The following is a 25,999-nucleotide window of genomic DNA, read 5'->3' as shown; positions in this document are numbered from 1 at the left end:
GAATTGATCTTCTCCTTATCTAGAGTCAATATAACACAAAAACTCTTGTTTGATGATCTCACATATCAATTTCGTGAGTAGAATCTCTTATTTGGGTCATCTATGAAAAAATATTACTTTTTATGCTAAAATTATTATTTTTTATTGTGAATATCGGTTGGATTGAGCCGTCTCACAGATAAAGATTCGTGAGACCGTCTCACAAAATACCTACTCTCAATATAAATCCAACCCTCCAGAAGTTTTCTTTCATTTATTTTTCCCCAAATACCCCACTGATATTTCACAAAATAAATATAAAAGGAAAATACAATTTATGTACTCCAAAATAATTATAATTTTTTTTATAAAATTATTACAATTCTTAAATGAATAACGGTAATAGTCCATCGATGCTTTGCTGTATTATCGAATATGACTAAAATAACTAATTTTGATATTCCAGAATATCCATCTCTGCATTGAGGATGTATTTACTTTTCGTCCCACTCTTCAAATTCCAAGACTCACTCTCAGGTACAATAAAAAAACAGATCCCAACCGTCCATTTTTTCTTAGTACTGTAACTTAAAACTACCCCACTAGGTAAAATAAAAAATTTTAGCTCAAACCGAAACATTGTGTGTCAAGCATTGCAAGTATGTCATGGGATCAACCCTTAAGACATTGCCCTAAAGATAGTATCAAATCAACTACTACAGCCTGCAACAATACTCGGGTTTCCCGAAAAGTGATTTTTCCATTGAAAAGCCTCCATCTCATATTAAGATCAACTTCAGCAACTGGATTCTTTTCTATATGTTTCTTCCTTACAATATTCAGAGAAGAGTCCGGGATCTTTTCAGCCAGTGCAGAATACATTCTCTTGCAATTCAAAGAACAGAACCACTTTCTTTTTGGAAACTCCTCACAATAGATGTGCACCTTTAGATCAGCCATCTTGAATTTTTTTAAAAATGCCTACCTGATATTACTTTTCTCACTGGGAAATACCAAATTATCTTATAGAGTATGGTGCAATATAACAGAGTAAAACAAGAAGTAAAAAAAATAAGAAAAATACCTCTCACACGGTAAAACAGGATGAGGGCTAAAACCAGATTTACTGAAATTGTAGCCTCTGCAAACACAGCAACTTCATATATTAATAAAAACAATATTAACTACAATTACTATCTAAAGTCAGGGAAATCCACAACGAAAATATGAGCATCAACGAAACTGCTCTATATACGAGTCTTGTGTAACCCGCAAATAACGCATGCTATCAATGCAGCTTCTTCTGTGTTTTTGACATTGTGAATGCACCGATTTGTTATCTACTCAATGGGATCAATACCTAGAACTCTTCCAGCCGCAACAGCATTAGAATTGTGCTCAACAAACCTTTCCTTTTGGAATTTGTTCTGGCAATATGTGCAGTACCATTTGGCACGAGGAATGCTCAACAAGGAGGCACATTCTGCATCACAAGATAAAAATCTGGATGAACATTGCAAATCTCTACATGGACAACACATCAAGAGAATTTCAAAAGAAAACTCAGAACCATTTTAAGAAAAAGTGGCATCAACTAAGTATATAAAAGAACATGGTTCATAAAGTTTTCCATCACAGTGTCGCACAAAGATCTCCAAGTTGATGTTCACGCATTAAGTTCACCTATCATCGAGCCACAGAGGATAACATGAATGGACGTCGAAGAAGGGTTGTGCTAATTTGATAAACATACAGTTTGAGTCTACCGGATGTACCATGCAACCACATAGATACAAGCACATTCAGTTTGAATCTATCTGAATCTACAGCATAGGGCCTATGAATTTACGGATCGTCTCTTCTAATGTCTTTATGATGACTTTCGGCATTCTTGGACAACATCAAGGAGGCTTTTGCCATTCTCTAAGCGCATATACTGTGAGGCACGCCGGTATGATTTACATGCATGGATCTCAAACTGACATGGTGGAACTACCTATAATGTAAATATCTCTTGAATTCATGCCACTCATACACAAAAGATGAGAATTGGACTGAACCAAGAATTTTAAGAAATTCAAGCGCTTACCCTAACTCCCTTGCACGAACTGCACAAACACAAGATTCCACTATCTTTTATGCTACCACTTAGTGGAAATCGCTTCAAAGATGATACGTACAATCAGATGCAACAAACAGGAAAAATTATTTGAGCGAGGAATTGAAATCTTCAATTTGAAATCTCAATTATTAAAGTCACATCTAAAAGCTTAACAGTTCTATAAACTTTCACTTCTGGACTCAATACAAGTTCATGTGAGCATTCATGCATCTCAGTCAAATCCAGTTTCCATGAGTTGGATTAGCATGTCAAATGCTCATCTGCTCTTTTCATCGTAAAACCTTGTGAGAGAACAAACATGTAAGAATAACATTTTTCATAAAATTTTCCGGCCAATGTGTAAGTTTATTATCCTCACTAATTTATAAACCCTCGGCATTCATCTTCACAAATACATGGTACATGACATTGATGATTAGAGCAAATTCAATTATCTAATTCGCATAATACATAAATAACAATGATGGACAAAATTTTTAAGAAAATTTAAGAAAGAGAAATCATTTGTATTTCCTTGGCCATCTTGTTGGACTTTAAATTTTAAAGGGGGGGACTTTAAAAAATCACCTGTCTTCGTTAAATACTCATAAATGCTATATGAAGATGCATTATTGCATTAAATTAAATACATCAAATCGCATTGCATCACCTCCCTATTCATGAAAATTAATCACTTAAGTACTACTCAGTGATAGGTCATTCATAAGAAAAGAACAAAGCAACTCTATTCTTTTTGTCCTCTTATTTTTAGTTTATATACGATATACCCAAACAATCACGACAAGATCAAGTTGTGTCATTGATTCTATTCTGCAAACGACTCAGGGAAGCCTACTTCGTTAGTTTGATTTCAAGGAATGGTGAAGTGGCTGCTAGTAAAATTTGTGTCATTGATTCTATTCTGCAAAAGACTCAGGAAAGCCTACTTCGTTAGTTTGTTTTCAAGGAACAGTGAAGTGGCTGCTAATACAGAACTCTCCATCTTCCTAGCATTCGACTCCTTGCTCTCCAATACCTCCAGTTCCAAAGAGATTGCATCTTGTAAACCCCCAGGAAACTCACTCTCCAATTTCTTATCCTTAGACTTAATTATGGACCTCGTAAAACTTCTCGTTCCATTGCTCCTCGCCACACCTGCAGCCTCAACCATTGGCTCCTCTTTCACTTCAATCTCCACCATTTCACCATCAACAAAGCCAGAATCACCCAAATCATCCTCATTCCTACCCGCATACACCGGGTCACCACCATGTTCTCCAACTTCACCATTAGAAACGACGGCCTCGTCACCTTTGCTGCAAATTCCCGAATTGCCCCTCACTACACCAAAACACCGAATTCTGACCCCGCTCATACTCATCAACCTCTTACTCACATACAGCGAACCCATTCACGTCACTAGGCCGAACACTAGGGACATAACCATTATTCATACTATTCGACCCGACCGACTCAGAGTGGCTCGGGTAATCGGATCCAAACTCGGTCCCCTTAATATGAATTCTGACCAAATTCCATGAAATCTATGAAATCCAAACACACCAGTTGTTTTTGTCATATAAATTTTTAACAATTTAACATGTAATAATGAATAAATTAGGTATCATTATCTTATTTTTCATTTTTCATTTTTCGTATGATTGTTGCAGACCACCTTTTTCCCTATGTATCAAATCAATTTTCCATTCTAAACAGCACCGAAACATATATCAGATGTATATAAATAAATGGTGTGTTAGCATTGTAAAAAATCACGACCTAATTGTTTCCATCCTCACTAAAAACTATGTTACAAATGTGACAAAAAATTTAAATCAATCTGTATTTTTAATAAGAGTAGGGCTCTTATGAGACGATCTCACGAATCTTTATCTATGAGACGGATCAACCCTACCGATATTAAGTAATACTCTAAGCATAAAAAGTAATATTTTTTCATGGATGATCCAAATAAGAGATCCGTCTCACAAAATACGACATGTGAAACCGTTTCACGTAAGTTTTTGTGTTTTAATAAATAATTCACAAGATTAAGTGATTAACACGTTTCCGGATGGGTCTTAAGCCCAAATATTTTTTGGGTCTTTGAATGGAAGGTGACAAAGTATTCAATGAAAGGCATTGTTATGTGTGTGTAATATATATGCAAGTAGTGCAAATACATCCCCACAACCAATAATCACTTGATATGGGCATTCATGATTTCAAGCGTGAGCGGCGAAAAAGCACAAAAATGCTACGCAAAAAGTTGAATACTTTAGGAAAAAGTTGTCAAACAAGCAACGCAATTTTTGGCTTTTGATCCCCCTTTATTCGGATATAAACTATGTGAAAATACAAGTTATCCCTTCCCAAGAATCGAATGAAAGACTGGAAGATCATGGAGAAGAGCAGATCCTATCCTCAGTACACATCCCAGTTCGAGTTTTCAGGTCGATCCAATTACACGTACACGTTCAACGGACCGACCGCAAATACAAGCCAATCCTTTGCGACATCAACTGATCCAGACATGAAGAGGAAGAAGAGGATTGCTTCTTACAATACGTTCACCACGCAAGGTAAAGTCAAAACATCTGTTTTAGAAAGTTTCAAGTGGATCAAGTCTAAATTCAATGATATTCGACACAGTTAATTGACAATGTGTAATAACATCTGTGTTTTAATTGTTATCGTTGTCTATAGACTCTCTTATTATTCCTGTTTGATTTCCATGTAAGATTTAATCACTGTATAATGTTTGTTGAATACTATCTTAAAGTTTGATCCAAGGTTATTCTGTAGCTAATGGGTCGGTCATATTTAGGTTTTAAGATTAGCGGATAAATTTACATGTAATATATATTCTAGGCCATTCGGCCGAGGATAAAACCAAACCTAAAAGTCTAAAAGATTAGCTTGTATACTTGTCCAGCTAGCGCGGGACGTGGAATCCCTGACCCTTTGAGAAGCCTCATGCAAGTTTTTTACTCATGCACCTTAATCCGACATATAATATCAACACGAGTCAAATAGCTTATTTATCCACCCCTTGCTCTACTTTGAATTTCAACATTTACAGCATCAGTATTGTTAGATTTGTTATTAATTACGATGGAATCTTTCAGAGAGAAAAAAAAGTTTAGTTTTGCGGCAATAGGCCAAATCTCGTGTATACTTGCATCGCATACACTTTCAAAGTTATGAGACGAACCGTTTCAAACTCTTAACACTTCCGTTTGATGATTAATTCAATTATATAACAGAAAGTTACCATTATTAATCATGTCGAAAGCTATATATATAGTATAGATAGTAAAGAATTAGCAACTAGAATAATACAATAACTATAAATTCAAGAAAATGCACCACCCTCTACCGTTTCCATGCTCCTGGGCATCAATGAGGCCTGTTTTTGTTCTCCAAACTTCGAAAATCCCTAGTAGATGCAGACCTTTGCACCGTGCCCAATCTGTAGGAACTATCATGATCCAAGATATAGTTGACTGTACGTCTATTATCTGTGGGTAACGGGGGCCGGTTCCTGATATTCCTGGTACCATTTGGATGAGCTTCTGTTCTTGGAACGACATGGGAAGGAAATAAAAGAGCAGGGATCTCCCCATTTTCTGGTGGCTTTGTGTTTGTGGAGGAAGAGCTTGATTTGCTGCTTCCAGGCTCTGTGCTAAAGACAGATGTCTCTGTACTTTTTGGCAGTTCCTGAAAATAAGGATTGCCAAAATGTTTGATCAGTTGCATACTTGTAGTGACTGATATTGTGTAAAAAAGGTGTAACAGAAAAATTATCTTGATTAAAAGGATGGTCAAAAGGTTTGATCAACCTTAGGGGTTTAAACCAATGGATCCAGTTCACGAGCTTTTCGAGTCAGCTCAAAAAATATTTGATTGTATTCGAAATTGTCATATTTTAGCCGAACCCAAAGATATTCGAACTTTTTTAAAACCGAACTCGAGCCCAAATTATTTTTTCCATAGTTCGCGAGTCGTTCGCAAACTTTAATATTTCATAAAAATAATATAATTATAGATTAAATAAATATATTTCGAGGAGCTCATAATATTTATTTCGAGTAGCTCACGAATATTTTAAACTAAATTCGAACTCGAGCATTGATTTGAACCGAATTCGAGCAAAAATATTTACATTTTCGAGCTTCGAATCAAAATCGAGCTCGACTATATCTACAATTTTTTTCATATTCAGCTTGATTGAGTTCTTTTACCCCCCTTATCAGTTGTATTGAGTGAAATTGTGAACAAAAAAGTTCAACAAAAGAATGATCTTGAGCCCACATTCAAGACGAGTTTGCCTCTTGTAGTATATGGATTTGTCGGGGTAATAATCATCCATGTTGTTCGGTGCGGTTGCTTATCCGGTGTAGTGATCGATGCATGATACTAGAGCTACTGTTCAGAGTCCCGCAAGTTGTAAAAAAATTATGGAGAAAGAATTATTGGGAAGATTATCGATATGATATTGCAATCAAAACATGATTGGCTAATGTAAGATTTTAAAATTTTAGTGACACTTCTAGCATCGGGGATAACTTGTATGAAGCCCAAACGCAACCAACTTGTGAAGTCACGAATAACTTACATCTTTAGCTCCTTCAGCAACTTGTTTAGGTTCCTCAGAAGCTAGACCCTTTTTCCTTTGCTCTCTCTGTGATTGAGAACGACGCCTAGCTTTATTGGTCCTGTGTCTGCATACAAGAGAATATATCAACACTTTCACTTAGAACTGGGATATGATGCCCAGTTAGTGATGTGGATATAATAAATAACTTACCTTCTCTTCTCATTTATCAAAGCATGGTCATCATCTTCAACATGTATTATAGGCAAACCAGACACTTCACAAGCTAGAGGACTTGTTACAAAGAACTGCAATTGTAATTGATGTCACTTTGAATCGTGTATAAATAAAATCTGTGAAGGACCCAAGAATCATGGTAAAATACTCTTTATAGCGTGCTAGCTCATTGCAAGAAAGGATTAGTACTTAATATATTTCTGTCTCACTAACCTCGTTCTGGAGAGCGGAACCTGCAGTTCCACGATATGCAGGATCCAGAGCAAGAAGAATGCTCAAAAGGCCGACGGAGGAAGATGGGAAGTTCCTAAAATTTTCCCAAAGGCTGGACTTGTACGACTGTGAAGGTTTGAGAGTGGTGGAGAGGTTCAGCCGTTTATAGAACTCGTCTGGAGGCGTGCCACACAGTTTGAAAATCCTATGCAGCTGTTCAACCTGAATATACGTAATGTAACTCATGGCATTAAAAACCAAAAAGAAATGCATATTTACATAAAATTTACTGCACTACCTCTGTTCTGCCGGGTAAGATGGGCCTGCCAGCAAACATCTCAGCCATGAGGCAACCGACACTCCACAGATCGATTCCTACCCCATAATCCGTGGAACCTAGAAGCAATTCAGGCGCTCGGTACCAGAGGGTGACAACTCGACTAGTTAGAGGACGTCTTTTTTCTCTGTTGAAGAAACTCGCAAGCCCCAAGTCTGCAATTTTCAGCATCCCATTTCTGTCAATGAGTAAATTAGATCCCTTTATATCTCGGTGCAGTATACCCCGGTCATGGCAATGCTGAAGGCCTGAGAGTAGTTGTTGCATGTAACACTTAATCTGCATAAAATATCGAACTATAACATCAATATCTGAAATAATTCAAGCAAACCCACTCGTAGAAATTAAAGCATCAGCAGAGATAATGAAACCTGTGGTTCTGTGAGCCTCTCCTCTGGCCGTGCTAGGATTCTGGATAAGTCAGAATACATACAATCAAAAACCAAGTACAGGCTATACTGCATTCTTGAGATGGCTAAGCCTTCAAGCTTCACAATATTGGGATGGTCTAGTTTCTGTAAAATCATGATCTCCCGCGCCATAAATTTCACACTCTCAGGTTCTGATGTGTCGAACCGAACTTTCTTCAAGGCTACAATCTTTCCAGATTCCTTATCTCTAGCTTTATAAACATTGCTGTAAGTTCCATGACCTACCTGCATGATAAAACCAAGTTCATTTAATCAATTCTCGTGCAAAACTCTAAATGTATGAAAGCAATGAGACCTAACAATCATTAAAAAAAGCTGGAGATTGGATTTGGCTAGTATTGAACACCGAAAATAAGTCTAACATCTCAGGAGAAGCATGGTATCCATACATGCACTGAAAACAGCAACCTAGCTCGAACTATTAGGATAATTATTTAACTCAGCCACCCGGATCTTGTTTTACATTTCTTGACACATCTACTGTAAAAATTAGTCTTGTACACAAAATATACACACGAAATGCATCTGCAACAAGAAAGAGTCATTTTGACTGCACTCCGACACGATTTTCCTTACATTAAAATTTTCGCAAATGCCTTCTTGAAACTTACTTGATCGAGGAACTATTCTCCATGAATCCATCAATAAGCCACATGTTTTCAAGAATCTCGTTTTCTATAAATTATCATGCTCAGCTACATATTTTGAACTCCAAAATACTAAAAAGTAAGTGAAAGGAGAAAAACCTTGTCAATCTTGACATAAGAATCAGCACTTTTCGGAACAATATTCTTCAAAACTTCTGCTGGAATGTTATAAACCAGCCACTTAGGCCAACCATCAACCAACTCATCTCCTTCATCCTTCTTATTCAACTCAATTCTCGTAGAAACATTCCCATTACTCCCCCCGTCGCCGTTACTGCCACTACTCTTTTTCCTTTCATCGACACCCCTCGTATTCCCTTCCTTAACGTCCCTTTTGTCCCCAAAATATACCTTCCCGTTCACAGCTCCATTGCCATTCTCTGGCCTCAAAACTCGGCCGGACTCATGCCTTGAAAACCTCTGCCCGGTCGACCTCCTCGCCGCTACATACCCTCCTTTTACATTCCCATTTTCCATCTTCAACTTCTCGAGCTTCGGTGGATGAGACTTCATTGAAGGCCTAGTGCTCTGTGCACTCCCCATTTTCTTAAAAAGTACACACTTCGAATGCAACAATATTGCTAATGTCCTTTGATCAACCAGTTGTGCTTGGCTTTTGAACCATTACTACTGAATAAAACAAGAATTCTACAAGAACAAGGGAATCGGGGAAATACGACATGTGGGAGAAGGGGAGATAACAAGTGTTTTGTCAATTATTAAAAAAAGAAAAAAGCAACGAGAAAGTAAAAGGACAAGATTTTGAATAAGGGAATGATCCGACAAAAACTTGGCCGGCAGCAGGGGGGCGGCAGCTTAGAATATTTACGGTTTCAGGATCATATTTTGAGCCTATACTTAGCTTCTTCCGCTGATTATAATCATCGGAATTACTGAGGGCCGCCCCTGGATTTTCAAAATCGACATTAAATGCATTTAAATTAAATTAATTTACCACATAAAACAACGGATAGAATCACATTTGAAAATCAATCATGCAAACGTAAGGCAAGTTTATTGGGATGATCATTTTTAATATTTCTTGTATAAAATTTTGAGAGTGGTAGTTAAAATTAGAGTGATGCACGTAACAATTTAATATAAAAATTTAATTTGTCAAAATCTCATCATATATTGTAAAATTTCGTGATATTATGGTTATAAATATCTTTGTAACGGATAAGATAGGATATGACAAGATATGAGCGTTCATGTGTATAATTTTTATGTTATCAAAAAAAATGTAATTTTTTTTGTATCTAAGCTGTGAACTTTCTATAAAGCTAATTGAAGCACATTAGGTACCAGAACGCAACCCACTTTAACTTGCTTGAAAAAAGTAGACAAAAAAATATGTTTTAGTAAAATATTTTTCAGATTAAATTGTTCGAGATGAACTCATAAGCTCTCAAAATTTAATATGTTTTATTAATTACAAAAAAATATAAATATTATTATATTAATCAATAGATTGTTATAATTAGTATTAATATTAATAAAAAAAATAAAATTATATACTATATGTAAATGTTAAAAAGAATCATTGTTCATCAATTTTATAAAGTTGTGCACTTTTGGTAACTTCTTTATCTTATTTTATCCAAATATTTAAATAACATATTTTTAAAATAGATCATACATCTTATAAACTCATAAATCAGCTTAAAAGAAATAGAAATTTATGAGTTGCTTCAACAAATTTAGTCAGACCACCTCCAAGTATTTTTCATGTACCAATTTGGCCGAGATCAAAGACATAATTGTTCAAGAACAGGAAATACAAATTACAATATGATTTCAAACAGAAAGGTAATAAATTTCAAGAAAATTAGAATTATAATTCATTCCAGATCAAGAATTCCGAAATTGGAGAGGAGGATTTTGAGTTGATCCACGAAGTCTGAGCCAGTTGCATACTCTGTTAACATTCCCACAGCAAAACCAAACATTGCCCATCTGTTCAAACAACCCATTATCATTATCATCATCATCATCCAGTAAGTCAAGAAACAAGATTATAACAGCTAATCTACATCACAATTTTACACACGACATAATAACATCAGATTCTTAGTCTTGCTTTCCAGTAAACTTAGACCAGATTAGAGCGATCATAGGATTGTCAATCTTATGAATCACTCCTAATTATTTGTAAAACCCACAGAGCAATCATAGGATTGTCAACCCCCTGAGAGGCTAACACCCGCAGCAGCCACACTTCATATATTTTATTCACCTCGTATCTTAACACAGCCTACAGTGGACCACTGACCCGATTATGGCCATTTGTCCAGCTCGTCTGTTTCACAAACTCAGGTTCTTAACTAGAGTATCAATATTAAGCAGTAAGCACAAAAGAGGGAGGGGGTGGGGGTGCAGCCCCAAAATATAGTCTATTGATGGAAAATCACTTCAAGCTTTGTAGCCACTCAAACTTATTTGTTCACAACACCTAGTGTGCACACACCCCAGTCCGGTAAAATCTCATTTTCAACCACTGTGTAAAATGATTGGCCACATTCATTGAGGAGTTTATGTGATATATAGCCAGGTGATTGATTCACCTTCGAACGGTGACATCTTTGCATTGAGAAACAGAGAGTTGTTAAGGGTGAAATTGGTGACAAACCAAGAGGGAAACATAGAAAATGCAAGAGTGAAATTAGCATTACATTCTACTCTTTTTTTATCCATCTAGCTTGGAGTATCCATATTACATATCTGATGTGTACATAGTACACGTCCCATGATTCCTTTCATTGAGTTTGGTTGAGCTGGGCTCATTCCAGTATATCTTACTCCTACTGTCCTACATAAGCCATGCCAACAACTAAGCTGCGTTTAGCTCTGAAACTAATGAAAAGGGGTGGTCCAGATTAGTTTGGTATCCTTATGCTATTATATGCATGAAAGATTGGCTTTTTCTTTTTCAATCCACGGAATTTGATACACCAAGGAAAAAAATTGACACAAATAGTACCAATCCTGTACGAGAAATTTTCAAACACCACCGAAATCTAAAGCAAACTATTACATGATGAATGAAACCATTTTTGTATATTGAGAAAATGAATTCAAAATCACTCGTTCTTGATACAGAGATTGCCTTTTGTATATGTTCTTGTGTTAGCTACTTGCACATGGCTTGTTAACCAACTAACTAATTAACTGGATTTAGTTTGTATATCTAATACAAACGTACGAAAAGGGTTTCCCAATAACTCCATCATTACCTGCCATTGGAGATCTCATTCTTGCCAATGAAACCGAAGAAGGGACCTTGATTATCATCCTCAAGCTTCTTCTGCTTGAAATATTCTTGAAGCTCTTTGGCCTTCTGTCTCTGAAACTCCAGGGTAATCACATTCTTGTCTACCCCAGCAGCCGCACCCACCGGCTTGGGAGGAGCACTCGGCGTCGGAGAAGCCGGAGGCACAGGCTTTACAGGTGTAGTAGCCACTGGTCTTCTTATTGGACCCTCAGCTTGAGAGCTTCTAATGGTGAATTTGAGGGTGGGAGATGAAGAAGATGCTGAGTACGAAGTGTAATTGTGTAGTTTGATGCATGGGATCAAAGAAGATGACGCTACTGACATTGTTCTGAATCTTTTGGTTTGGATTTCTTGCTGTATTTGTTGTGGACAGATTTGCGTACATTGCCGATCAGTTGGTGGCTTCGACGTGGGGCGTTTGTGGATGAAATGGAGCCAAGTTTACGCATGATAATACATTCAAATGGAGTATGTGCTTTCCAAATTTGCATTTTCAATCAAATTTTATAAATAAAAATTGTTTTTTTAAAAAAAAAAAAAGAAAGAAAGAATTTTGAATTATTATGCGATAAATTTATTTGAATTTAAACAAACAAATCCATTCATTTATTATTACGAATTTAAAATCTTTGGCTCAAAATCCATTGATCCAATGAGATTATATATTTACATATATATGATATATCACACAGTTATATATTCCTTGAAATTATAAAATTATCCTGTCAAAAAAAAATAATTATAAAATTATCCCAATATATAATTTTGAAATTAACGTATATTTATGACAATTTTCAAAAGTAATATATAACCATGTTCGTAACTCTCATTGTACATGTAACTAAAATTATATAAACTGAAATTGTATCATATTAAATATCAATTTTATGCCAAATAGAGCATTGTAATTGTTAATGGTTTAGGAAAGTATGCAATATATGTGTTTCTTGATTTAAGATTTTTAATTTTTTTTTATTAAAAAAAATCGATACAGTTGCTTAGTGATGTTTCACTGTCGTGCTTATTGATTTGTGGGCTAGGGGCAACAAAAAGGATCAAGATCCTCTGATGTGGTGGATGTCCTGTGGATAGTCCACAACAAAATTAAATTTTTTTAAAAAATTGGTATTTTTATTTTTAATTATTTCAAAATCAAAATTATATTTTTCATATTAAAATATGTGATTAATAATTCAATTTAAAGTTACAATTTTATTTTTTGTTACAAATATATATTGTGGGGTAAAATTGTCTCTTTTATTAGTTTTTTTTATTTATATTTTTCAACTCTTTTTTTTAAATGTTAATAAAAATTTAATTTTTTTGTCATAAATATGTGATTTCGAACGAACAAGAAAAAACGACGGTACATTCAATTTTTTTTAGATATTATAGTTCTTTTTTAAAAAATTATTTTCTTTTTTTTATATTGTTAATTTTTTATTTAGAAGTTAAAAATTTTTTAATCACGTATTTGTAACAAAACTAAAATTAACGTCTAAATACATGAAATATATATATCATCAAACAAGTAACGTTTGGACAAATTATTAAAAATTAAACGCAATAAAAACATGTATGAACAAAATATAATCAATAATTGATAAAAACTTATTTTTTCAAAATTTTCCATTTTCCAGCAACCATCTACTTACAATAAATGTATAGATAAAATAAAAGATTGGGCGTGGATGTCATATGAGCACGGGACAAATTGCATCTCATCATTTAATTTTTCAAAGCCTTAATCAAGACCATAGCTACGTCACTGTATATATTTGAATTTTCTGCCTTTGTTATTAATTTGAAAGAGAGCCAACTGATAATATATTATTTAATTAAGACGTCCAATCTATAATTTATAAATTATAATACATAATTTGTCGGCATTATATATTTATTTATAGGGTTGCATAGGTAATAGAGACATGCGATCCATTTATTAAAATGTCGAATGACTTTACATCAGGAGATTCCTCGCAAAAAAGACAAAGATTTAGAGCATATTTCCACTGATCGCATCTTCTATAAGAGCACAATTAGTCTCAACGACATTCATCAGTAACAATTTGATTCAATATAATCTACCAATTTGTACGTTTTCCCGTGATGATGGATATAGAAATCATCGCCAAAGAGATGATAAAACCATCTTCTCCCACACCAAATCACCTCAGAAACTATAAACTATGCCTTCTAGACCAGTTGATTCCCGCTGCATATGCTCCTATTGTACTTTTCTATCCAAACCAAGATGCTGCAATTCATCTTAAAGTTCTTGAAAGGATAGATTTGCTCAAGAAATCGCTGGCAGAAATCCTGGCCCCTTTTTACCCGCTCGCTGGTGTGATCAGTGACGATATTTTCATTGATTGTGATGATCGGGGGGCTTGTTTCACCACAGCCAAGGTCAACCGCGCCTTGTGCGAATTCCTCGAAAACCCTGATATTAAAGCTATCTCCCACTTTCTCAGCTGTGACGAATCTTACGTGACGAACATCCAGGCCAGTGTGTTTGAATGCGGCGGAATCGCCATTGGATTATGCATTTCACATAGGATTCTTGATGGGACTGCTTTAAGCAAGTTCCTGAAAGCTTGGACTGATGTTGCCGCGGCAAGTTCGTCCAAAGAAAGGTCTGTGAATATCTATCCCGATAATTCGGCATCTTCTCTTTTCCCCGCTAATGATTCACGGCTCAAACAAGCATCAATGGCGATGTGGGGTTGTCTATTCAAGAAAGGACACTTTATTACCAAGAGATTTACCTTCGACCGGTTAGCAATCACAGCACTCAAAGAAATGGCAGCCGGGGAAGACGGCAAATGTGCCACCAGCGTCGAGGCAGTTTCAGGTTTCATTTGGAAATATGCAATGGCGGCTTCTGAAGAAATAAGATTTGGTACCAAGAAACCTTCTCTCCTAACACATGTAGTGAACCTACGCAAAAGGGATTCTCAAAATTTGTCCGAAAATTCTTTAGGGAACCTGATCTGGATGGCAAGTGCGAAATTACATACATCCGATCATAACGACAAAAAGCTTGGATTCTCTTGCTTGGTGGATGGTGTAAGGAATTCTATATCAATGATCGATAGCGATTACGTCAAGAAAATTCGAGGCGAAGATGGGTTTATCATAATGCACAAGTATTTAAAAGAGATTGAGGAATTCGGGTCGAAAGATGTTGATTATTATGGGTTTACGAGTTGGCGCAAATTAGGTTTCTATGATGTCGATTTTGGGTGGGGGAAGCCTGTTTGGGTTAGTAGCATTGATTCAAGTGGTTCTTTTTTCATGAATCTTATTATTTTGATGGATACAAGATGTGGTTGTGGGATTGAAGCATGGATGACTTTGGATAAACAAGAAATGGATACATTGGAACGTAACAAAAAGTTCCGAGATTTCTGCTCCGTTGATCAGAGTCCTTTAAAATTTGAAAAGGATCAGCACAAAAATTGATCATTATGGAGATTGTTTATGCTGTTTGCAGAAAAAAGTTTCCCTTATAATCGTGTAAGCTACACTATATATATATATTTTTTCTCGAGTATTATATCTTGGCAAAAACTTGTGTGAGAAGATCTCACGGTCGTAGTTTGTGAGACAGATCTTTTATTTGGGTCATCCATACAAAATTATATATGGAACATTCTTGTTTTTAGCTAAAATTGGAACAATAATAAATGGAGACAACGTTGTTTTATGCGAAGGGGGCCAAACACGTAATCGAATTAGGTGAACAATGAGTGGAGAAAAGATTTTAAATTTAGCTAAATTTAGAGCAGAGTTGTGACTTGTATGGGCAAGAACAATGGCATATATTTGAAACAGAGATGGCAGTATATTCAATACATTTGGAATTCAAGGAAAAAAATTCAATTTTCTTTTTATAAATTACTATTTTTCTTTTTATCAATCTTCGAATTGTGGAATTATAATATGAACAAATTTAATTGGATTTCTTGTATAAAAATCTCAAATTCATAGCTGTCTTTAAAATATTATTATAATGAAAAAAGCTAATTGAAGATACTAAATTTAACCATGTTATTAGTTCGGACCAACAAAATTATTACTTAGTGGAACAATCAAATAAACAAAAAAAATTCTTATAAGACGATCTCAAGGTTAATTTTGTGAAACAGATATTCAACCTGTCACAACTAATGAAAAAGGTTTATTCTCATGATAATTATGAATCTTGTTGACTCGTCTCACAAATATAAATTCATGAGACCGTCTCTCGAGAGACCTATTTTCAAATAAAATAAGCAAGACTTGTTTGCTTGAGTTGGTGAAGTAGAGTGAATGTTTGATCAACTGTAAGAAGATCGGTTTATTCTATAAACATTTTTTCGGATGAGTCTGTCATTTAAATTTTGTATACTTCGATTTATCAGACTGATGTAATTTGCAGATTATCCTAGATTTACATGATGCACAACAAGCTCTATCATCATCAAAAATAAAAATATACCGACCGAACCAATTCGTTACTCATTTTGTTTCAAAATTTCAAATGTTGAAATTGATTCCAAATAGAAACAAAGTCAACCCAGTTTTTTTTTTTTAATAAAAAAAGCAATCAAATCAAATAATTTAAAAAAAGTCATTAGTTAATAATCAAGTCTCAACCGTGAGCCGTACGATCCATCACCCGACAGCGGCAGAAATAAAAAATGGAAAAACGAAAATCCTGAAGAAAACAGGGTACCTTGGTTGAATCAACGACTTAGTCTCACATAATCGCCAACAGCTGCCGCACAATCGCAAGTGGAATCTCGAAAAATATTTAAGCGATGAAATGAAAAGGCGGCATAGTTCTTGTGTTCTTCGCTTAAATCGACACATTTAAATGGGATTTTTCGATCCCTTTTCAAATCCTTCGCCTTTTCTGTTTCTCGCGTCATTTGTTTTGTGTGCTAATCATTTCTCGATTGCTGCGTATGGAAGATCGAATAGCACAGAAATCACCCCCATCAATGGAGATCTCTACCATACGAGGTAATTGTGCATGCCCTTTTGCGTGTTCCTAATATATACCTTCGGTTCTAGATTTTTGTAATATGATTCTTGTTGATTAACGAGACATTTGTTGAGTTAGAATCAATGTTAGAAAGAAATTTGAGTTTTGATAATGTCGATTTGAAAGTCTATTAGTAGTCTGGATCCAATCTGCTTTTCTCGTCATTTGGTTATTTAATTACTTGCAAATTGTCTTCCAATTTTCGCTTATTGCATATCATATAAAGCTGTTTGAAGCTACGTTATCATGGATATTTTTATATAGGTACTGAGTTTATGTTAACCTCAATCTTTTTGCCGATTAGATAGTTCGTCTACCACTCTACCCTTTATCATCTCCCTTTATTTAGCTCAAGTTCGCCGGTATCACTTGTCGGGGAACATGTTACACTGTATTATTGCTATGTATTGCCATCAATGTTAGCATTGTACTGATGTCTCAAAGTAAAAAAATTTGGGGAATTTCTAATTAAATTCTTTACAGAGGAGCTTTATTGGAGGAAATAGAATCATTGGTCTATCGTCATCCTGACAAGCTTTCAGTGGGTATCATGCTCTTTTTTTTGTCCAAATTTATGTTTAGGAAAGGTACAGCTCTCTTTTTAATGATTTTTATTTTAACAGATTGAGAAAATTTCAAGTAAGAATAAAGGCTATGAGACACAGATGACTATACTTACTTATTGCCGTAATCAGAAAAGTTGTGATGACAAGGGAAAGCTTAGAATCCTTCTCGTAAGTGTTCAAGCACCAAATTTTTTTAGTTTCGTGTTTAGTGGAACATGTATTGAAATCTATTTTTGCTTCTTCTTCTTCTTTTTTGGAATAAGAAAAAATGTCAATAGATATATCTAATCGCTGACCTTTGCTGAAATGCAGTTGTGATATGGGTGTTCTCATGAGATGGAATAGTGTTTAAAAATTCTCAGATTGATTATTGCTGGTGTTCTTGACAGATAATTCCTTGTATTCCAGAGTTTTGGACAGCATGCTAGGGAGCTTATTACTACTGAGCTAGGGCTGAGGATCATTTCCATTCTCAGTGAAGAGGAGTTTTTACCCAATGTTGACCGAGTTACATTAAATAAAACTCTTGATAAGCTTGTTATAAAGGTGGTTATCATTATCTATTTGTGTGCATCATATGTAGTTAATTAAGGACATAATTTTGTATTCCAACTTTCAAACTTCAAGCACCTACATAATGATTATTCAAAGTTTTAAAGCTGCATCGGATTGCTCAATGGTGTATCTTTTGTTTCTTTATAAAAGGACAAGGATGTATCTTCTTTTCAAAAGACTTTGAGATCTAATGTTCTCTTGCATTGCTTCTGCACACATCTGGCAGGTTGTACCGATGGAAAATGTAAATGGCCGCAAACTTGTTGAAGATGGAGAGCTTTGTGAGAGAAGGAATGGTATAGTTGCTGATTTCACTGTATTTATTGTAAAATGCCGTATCAGTTTCGGTGCATTTGTGAAAATTTGTGATTTGAGCTTTTTCCAGGAAGAGGAGTTGATCTCAACAGGAACTGGAGTGTGGATTGGGGAAAAAAGGAGAAGGTATGTGAATAGTCTCTTCGTCATGAAGAAGATATGCCTATAACAACAGGGTTTATCTCTGTCAAATATGATGTACTTTCTGAGCATATTTTTTTCCTTTCCCCTTTTTCTTAACTCATCAACATATATGTTTGTGGTAAATTTATCATAATAATGTTTTTTATGTTCTTTGTGACTGCAATGTGCTAAGTTCTCTCTCATTCTCAGGATTATGATCCATATGAAGAAAATCCCGGTACTGCTCCATTTAGCGAGCCCGAGACACAAATTTTGCGAAAACTAGCTCTCACATTTGAACCACATGTATGGGTTAATGTGCACTCTGGTATGGAGGTAAGTCCTGGCAGTTCCAATATTATCCATATCTGTTTTCTCTTCCAATTGCTTGAGCCACGTGTATGGGTTAATGGGCACTCAATTGCGTGAAGATAAGCCATTGGTTGTCGCCTTTTTGTCGTTCGGATTCTTTTGTAACTTTACCTTTTTAATTTAAACCTAGATCATTGCTAAAATTAATTCATTTCAGCCAGTCATTGATTTGGCATTATGTTTGCTAACTAATGTGTGTCTTATATGACCTTAATTTGTTTTTCATTGATATTTGAATGACTAAAGGCTAGTGTGAAAATGTTCTATATCTTCTGTGCCTCATTCGAAATTAGTATATACTCGGAGTCAACAATTTTGCTTATGGATTTTTCCTGTGGTTTAGGCTTTGTTCATGCCTTATGATCACAAAAATACAACTCCAGATGGAGTACCCTCGCAGATTATGAAATCATTGCTTAAAGAGTTGAATCATTACCACCTGAAGGACCATTGTTTAATTGGATCTGGTGGAGGCTCTGTCGGGTATTTATAAGATATTAACAATTTTAGCTTTCATTTGTTTCTTAAAGTTATTATTTGCATTTTCAGATGGGGACAAGTTTATTTCTAAGCGTGGAAAAACTTTTTTGAAACCATCTCCAGTGGAATCCTACAGATGACATGAAAGTCATTCTGCTTTGATTCTTTAAATCGAATATTGATCACATGTTAGAGGGGCAAGATTTTCAGAAGCATCATGCTTGTCTTTTCTTGGTTAGATATAGCTCACCAGATAAATCAAAATCAGTTATTTGGCGTCATTTATATAATCCGCTTCTGTCCTGAACTTTATGACATGTGTTTAATGTCAAGCTATTTTTTAATGCAAAAACTGCTACCCTGTGTCATACAAATTTCATCTACTGAATAATTGAAGCTAGGGCCACAGATTGTGTATTTACCTTTAAGGTGTCAGATCACCATGACAAAAATTCAGAGTTAAACTCCTAGGTTCTGTAATTTGCTCAACTCTATTCCAAATACGACTTAATGGGAGTCTTGCTTGTCTCAGCCAAATTAGATTTGCCAAATGCATTCATGATCAGCAGAATCACCTACTTCTGGCAATTTAATTGTTCCAGAGCATGCCAATCCAACTCTATTGTCCAGTATAATACCTGAGCAGAACCATCTTGTGAAATATTTTCACTTATACCATCTACTATTTTTACCTCTGCTATTGAAATCTTTGTCATGTATGTACAGGTATCTGGCCCATGGTACGGCAACGGATTATATGTATGATATTGCCAGGGTACCCATGGCTTTTACATTCGAGGTGTGTGAATGCCTTATTGTGAACTGTGATATACTCCCACCATGTTTTGCTACCTAATATCCTATGTGCTAACCCCTTTGGCAGATCTATGGAGATCTTAAAGCCTCATCAAAAGACTGTTTTAGAATGTTCAATCCCATTGATCTCACCTCCTTCAATGTACGTAACACAGATTTAAATTACCTTTTTTTTCCTTATTTTGAGATTTGAATTTCATTGCTATTCCCCAAAAAAAACTTCGTTTAGTCTCCACAATTACTCAACATGTTTCTATTGTTCGACTTCCAGAGAGTCCTCAACGACTGGTCCGCTGCAATCTTCAAGATGTTCATCATAGGCATACAGCAGATGGATGAAATTCAGTCTAAGGCAGTTGCATCTAGTTTCGACCAGTGGGTATCTATAGACGACTATCTGAATGGTTATCTAATGCAGAGGAAAAGCAGATATGGGAAAAAGCTCGAGGTGCTTGACCTCGGGATGCAAGAAATCAGAACATATTTCAGGTTGTTCTTATTGTCTTCTGTGCTCCTGATGTTCATGTTTTGTTCAAGAATATCAAAGAGTACCCGACCTATCGTGTCAGCTATTTCTTTCTGATCATGTAGCTATGGTTAGATTCGAGAGTTATATTTTTCGATTTTCATCTCTTTATATAACTTACAAGGGGGAGAGTATTTTTTCCACGTGTATATTTTACATTTTGTTGAACTGATGTATTCCTTTTCTGTACATACGATCTTCAAAACAGCTGCTAATAATAGCAGAAACCTGCCTTCGATAAGCCCAGAAATCATTCATTGGTACGAGATTTGTGTGCTATGTTAATGTGGTACGATGTGTTTGATTGATTTGACAATTGGAGTTTGTGATAGCTGGTTCTTGTTTCTGAGCCGAGTTTTGTAAAGTTGCTGCAAGAATGCAAGATTACACTAGTTTAATATTTTGCGATTGGTCAAGGTTTCGGTCAAATCTACGGTAGAGAACATTTTGTACCGCGATGACCATCCATGTTCGTATAAAAAGATAGTGTAGGCTATATAATGTATTATCTATGGTATGATAAATATTGGTTGATATATGAGACAAACATAAGTTCTGTCTTAATATCGCTAAATCACGTTCGTTTGTATTTTCTAATAAATTTCACGTCAGATAATTAGATTTGTTTTTATTAAGGGTAATTGGATTGTTATTACTATATTTTTAGAATGGGTAATTAGATTTTAAATACTATATTTAACCATACCGCGGATATAAAGTTTTTATAAGTGCTAGCAGCTCAGACCAACTCCAATCCTAAGACTACAATAGTGTCAATCCTATTGTAGCGTTAAAATAATTGGTCCAACGCAACTCTCCAATTTGCGCTAAAATAGATTTGTGCTATTTTCAACTCCACATGTGGCGCAGCACTGTAGCTGCACCACATGCATTTTATATATATATTTTAATTTTTTTAAAGTGTTTTAGATTATTTTAATTGCTTAATTTTTCAATTAAATAATAAAATTTATAAATTATTTTTTTAATAAATTTAATAAATATTAAATTAAGTTTATTTAAAATTTTGAAATTTTAATTATGAAAATTTTAATATTTTGATTTGAAAATAATTAAGTATAAAACTATAAATTTTAAAAACAACCAATTTAAATTATTAATGCATTAAAAATGATACAAATTACAAACAACCAACAACAAACATTACGAAACAACAAATAATAAATATTAATGTTAAAATAAAAAAGAATATTCTATTGTAGTGCAATGGGTTGGAGATGATTTTGGTGTAACACTAATATAGCGCAAAATGTAATGCAGAATATGGTGCAATGGGTTGGAGATGAGGCATGACCTTGTATACAGATAATTTTATGCTTCGCGCTCATATTTAAATTTTTTATACATATTTTACGTTTAGCAAAAACACACCCTTAAATTTGTTATATTTTATGATTGAAATGAGTTATAAGCTTGTGGAATGTGGATTGGATAATTGATTCGGACTTGGGTTTGGTCGTTTGTGTCCTATTTAAAATTTTATTTTAATTAAATTGAATGTCTAGAAAAAAACGAGAAGAAAATCATGGTTTTTTTAAAATATAATTCAGGAAGTGATTCTATTAAAAATATATAAAAAATTTAAAATTGGAAGAGATATATCGAAAAGGAAAAAGCTATTTTTTAAATTTGATGTAATATATTCTGAATATTAGCATTCGAATTAGAGTATTTTTCTAATTTTGCCACATTATATCCTCAGATATTATGTTTTTGACATCAATTTTACATTTTTCCTTCTGGAAATTAAAAAATATCCACATTTTCTTTTCTTTTTTGTGTTTGCAAAAAAAATAAAAATAAAAATAAAAATAATATCTGCTTGATAAACCGTAAATGGAATGAGCATCAGCGGCGTTAGGACATAATGAACACGCTGTTACTTCCAACGCCACCGCTTTACCTCCGCTCCCGTACTCGCCACTTCCTTCCTCCACCACCCTTCTTCCGCCAGCGCCACCACCTTATCTTCTCCGCTACCTCTCAACAGTTCAATCTCCCCATCACCGAAGAACAAGAGCATGACCCGTACGACATCGCTTTGCTCCCCAACCGCTACTACGACTTCACCTCGCTCATCGACTTTCTCTCCTCTCACCAGGACCCGGCTCACCTCTCTCAGCCGGAACCGGAACCGCCAACTCAGCTCGACCTTGTGGAGTTCCGCCTTGTGCAGGCATACCGGGCCGTTCCCGCCCCTCTATGGCATTCGCTCATAAAAGACCTTTCTTCCTCACTTTCGTCCATTTACACGGCTTACTCTTTGGTCACTTGGCTACAAAGGCACAATCTTTGTTTCTCTTATGAGCTTCTGTACTCTGTCTTGATTCACGCTTTGGGGAAGAATGAAAAACTCTATGAAGCTTTTCTTTTGTCCCAGCGTCAGAGTTTGACTCCATTAACATATAATGCTCTTATTGGAGCGTGTGCGAGGAATGATGATCTTGAAAAGGCGTTAAATTTGATGGAAAGAATGCGGCGTGACGGCTATCAATCCGATGTTGTTAACTATAGTTTGATTATTCAGTCTTTGATGAGGAATAATAATGTGGACGCTGGGATATTGGAGAAGTTGTGTGTAGAAATGGATACTGATAGAATTGATTTGGATGGACAATTGTTGAATGATATAGTTGTTGGATTTGCTAAAGCTGGGGATATTGATAGAAGTTTGTATTTTTTAGGGGTGATGCAGGGTAACGGGTTGAGTGCAAAAACTAGCTCACTAGTAGCTGTTGTAAATGAGCTGGGTAACACGGGGAGGATCGAGGAAGCAGAGGTAGTTTTCGAGGAACTGAAGGAGGGTAGGCTAAAGCCCAGGACGCGGGCTTATAATGCCCTTTTGAAAGGGTATGTAAAGGTTGGATCTTTGAGGGATGCCGAGTATGTTGTGTCGGAGATGGAGAGGAATGGGGTTTTACCTGATGAACACACTTACAGTTTGTTGATTGATGCATATGGGAATGCTGGTAGGTGGGAGAGTGCGCGAATTGTGCTGAAAGAGATGGAAGAAAATGGTGTGAAGCCAAATTCTTACGTGTTTAGTAGAATATTGGCAAGTTATAGGGATAGAGGAGAGTGGCAAAGATCATTTCAAGTGCTCAAGGAGATGAAAAATTGTGGGGTAAATCCCGATAGACAGTTCTATAATGTGTTGATCGATACTTTTGGGAAGTATAATTGCCTTGAGCATATGAAGGCAGTGTTTGAGAGGATGGAAGTGGAGGGTATTGAACCGGACAACGTGACATGGAACACGCTTATAGATTGTCATTGTAAGCAAGGGCATCATAAGAAAGCGGAGCAATTGTTTCAAGAAATGCAGGAAAATGGGTGTTCGCCTTGCACGACAACTTATAACATTATGATCAATTCTTTCGGTGTGCAGGAGAGGTGGGATGATGTGAAGGAATTGTTGGGGAAGATGCAGAGTCAGGGACTATTGCCTAATGTTGTCACATATACTACACTAGTTGATATTTATGGACAGTCTGGTAGATTTAATGATGCAGTTGAGTGCTTAGAGGCTATGAAGTCTGCTGGATTGAAACCATCTTCCACAATGTATAATGCTCTCATCAACGCCTATGCGCAGAGGGTATTTCCTGAACTTCAATTTTTATTCTTTACATCATATGTATTGTCAACCCTTGTACACATGGAGGTAGACTAATCCATGATTCAAAAAAATCCCTAATCTCCTAGGCTGCTTACGGATGGAGTTACTATAGTAATGTTCTGTTTTGTCTCCTATGCATTTGAATATGTGTTTTTTGGAAATGTTTTTACTGAATGGTTTTATCCTGATGTGTATAATGGAAGAATGCGTTTGCTTAATAATGTGACATCATATGTATATACTTACAGATCCAGTAATTCCTGTTTCCATCTTTTTCTTGCGTGCTTTTTGCAACACGACGAGTCTTATCTTCTCCAAATTACTTCAAGGGCTGCAATCCCCACATTCTCCATTTTCCCTTTGAAAGTTATCTTACTATTTTTCATAAGAATGTAGATTTTCTGATTGAAATAATGCATATTTTATATATCGACAGGGATTATCTGAGCAAGCTGTAAATGCGTTCAGGGTCATGAGAGGAGATGGTCTGAAACCCAGGCTATTAGCTCTTAATTCATTGATAAATGCTTTTGGGGAAGACAGGCGGGACGCCGAAGCCTTTTCTGTGTTGCAATTCATGAAAGATAATGTGAATGAATATATCTAACTGTTTTATATTATTATACCTTTTCTGGTGCATTTACGTTAAGCTTAATTTCCATGTGATTCCCTTAAACTGCAGAATTTCAAGCCTGATGTTGTTACTTACACCACACTCATGAAAGCCTTGATTCGTGTGGAGAAATTTGAAAGGGTAAGCCTCACTTTTACTCCTCTTTCTAGTACAGATCATTTAGCAATTTAGAGTGTAAGCTGTATTAGTTTTTTTCCCTCAAGAAAGAAATTGATGGTTCGTTAGCTTTTACTTGAAAAAGGGTTCTGATTTCTGCTCGAACTTCTCTTTTGAAAATAAAAACGTTTTTTTTTTACCGATTGTATATTCAAACATAAAGTTTGTTCTTAATTTTTCCCACGAGAGCTCTTTAAAAAAAGCCCTCCTTTGTAGAAGTTTTTCGTGAGCAAAGTGCTTATTTATATGTACAGACACGTTTTTGAAGAAGAATGAACTTCCAGATTTGAGATGATATTAGCTATTGAAAACTAGTGAAAATTTTCCTGAAACTATGTTGGAGTTCAGGTACCGGCAGTTTTCGAGGAAATGCTTCTCTCTGGATGTACCCCAGATAGAAAAGCCAGAGCAATGTTAAGATCCGCTCTCAAATACATGAAGTCTACCCTTAGGCCTTAACTTGTAGCTGATTCATTCATCATCTGGCAAAACTCAGCCATGTAATCAATGATACCCGCCGTTTAACCTTTCATTAAGGTCAGTTTTTACATGCATTTCAAACTCAAACTTTACTTGATCATCCCAACATCATACCTATTCGTTTTTGCTAAATCTGTGCTGGGGTCGTCATTTGCAGCTCGATTCGAACTGGGCCGGAACCTAATGAATGGTATCGGAAGGTCAAAGCAGCAGAGGACCAGTCAGTTCCTTGTACAATTCCTCGCAAATGCTCGAAAGTTTTTTTTTTTTGGGGGGAATGTTACAATAGATTATTTATTTAAAAATTCAATGAATACCATGTGTGAATTTGGGAGAAAAAAAGTGATTTTGTTTATTTTATTCCGTATTGGTTGGTTGGTTGGTGTGACCAGAAAATAATGATGAGTGATAATAAAATGAAAGATATGATAATTAATATGATATTGTAAAAGTAAAAATTTATTGTAAAAAATAAAAATTTCAAAACTTTC

General features: G+C 35.4%; 5 protein-coding genes across 6 annotated transcripts; 3 read left to right on the top strand and 2 right to left on the bottom strand.

Moving 5' to 3' along the window:
- Window positions 1–4,734: 4,734 nt before the first annotated feature.
- On the bottom strand, window positions 4,735–9,410 carry LOC140960794 (probable serine/threonine-protein kinase At1g54610). The gene is made up of 7 exons (XM_073419071.1): window positions 8,642–9,410; window positions 7,836–8,120; window positions 7,426–7,743; window positions 7,128–7,349; window positions 6,891–6,985; window positions 6,699–6,804; window positions 4,735–5,800 (listed from the first exon to the last, which is right to left on the bottom strand). The coding sequence occupies exons 1-7, from the start codon at window positions 9,083–9,085 to the stop codon at window positions 5,480–5,482; spliced, it is 1,791 nt and encodes a 596-aa protein (XP_073275172.1). The 5' UTR covers window positions 9,086–9,410; the 3' UTR covers window positions 4,735–5,479.
- Window positions 9,411–10,249: 839 nt separating this feature from the next.
- Window positions 10,250–12,260, bottom strand: LOC140961692 (light-harvesting complex-like protein OHP2, chloroplastic). Its single transcript, XM_073420353.1, has 2 exons — window positions 11,776–12,260; window positions 10,250–10,498 (listed from the first exon to the last, which is right to left on the bottom strand). The coding sequence occupies exons 1-2, from the start codon at window positions 12,135–12,137 to the stop codon at window positions 10,384–10,386; spliced, it is 477 nt and encodes a 158-aa protein (XP_073276454.1). The 5' UTR covers window positions 12,138–12,260; the 3' UTR covers window positions 10,250–10,383.
- A 1,647-nt stretch (window positions 12,261–13,907) lies between these two features.
- On the top strand, window positions 13,908–15,291 carry LOC140960701 (limonoid 7-O-acetyltransferse-like). Its single transcript, XM_073418948.1, has one exon. It carries the CDS (start codon window positions 13,923–13,925, stop codon window positions 15,276–15,278), a length of 1,356 nt encoding a protein of 451 aa, XP_073275049.1. The 5' UTR covers window positions 13,908–13,922; the 3' UTR covers window positions 15,279–15,291.
- Window positions 15,292–16,428: 1,137 nt separating this feature from the next.
- Window positions 16,429–20,914, top strand: LOC140961983 (uncharacterized). 2 transcript variants are annotated; one of them, XM_073420798.1, is made up of 11 exons: window positions 16,429–16,823; window positions 17,329–17,386; window positions 17,469–17,579; window positions 17,820–17,957; window positions 18,193–18,262; window positions 18,352–18,407; window positions 18,615–18,740; window positions 19,120–19,259; window positions 19,983–20,055; window positions 20,140–20,214; window positions 20,344–20,914. In XM_073420798.1, exons 1-11 carry the CDS (start codon window positions 16,675–16,677, stop codon window positions 20,653–20,655), a joined length of 1,308 nt encoding a protein of 435 aa, XP_073276899.1. In that variant the 5' UTR covers window positions 16,429–16,674; the 3' UTR covers window positions 20,656–20,914. The 2 variants fall into 2 exon arrangements, with proteins under 2 accessions (XP_073276899.1, XP_073276900.1); XM_073420799.1 differs by having other exon boundaries at window positions 17,329–17,390.
- Window positions 20,915–22,450: 1,536 nt separating this feature from the next.
- Window positions 22,451–25,882, top strand: LOC140961753 (uncharacterized). The gene is made up of 5 exons (XM_073420435.1): window positions 22,451–24,217; window positions 24,675–24,827; window positions 24,921–24,992; window positions 25,377–25,565; window positions 25,666–25,882. Exons 1-4 carry the CDS (start codon window positions 22,487–22,489, stop codon window positions 25,485–25,487), a joined length of 2,067 nt encoding a protein of 688 aa, XP_073276536.1. The 5' UTR covers window positions 22,451–22,486; the 3' UTR covers window positions 25,488–25,565; window positions 25,666–25,882.
- Window positions 25,883–25,999: the final 117 nt, after the last annotated feature.

Source organism: Primulina huaijiensis, chromosome 16 (assembly GCF_012295235.1).
Source record: "Primulina huaijiensis isolate GDHJ02 chromosome 16, ASM1229523v2, whole genome shotgun sequence".
Lineage (NCBI taxonomy): Eukaryota > Viridiplantae > Streptophyta > Magnoliopsida > Lamiales > Gesneriaceae > Primulina > Primulina huaijiensis.
The sequence above is the reverse complement of the archived record's forward strand: the minus strand, read 5'-3'. Positions and strand labels throughout refer to the sequence as shown.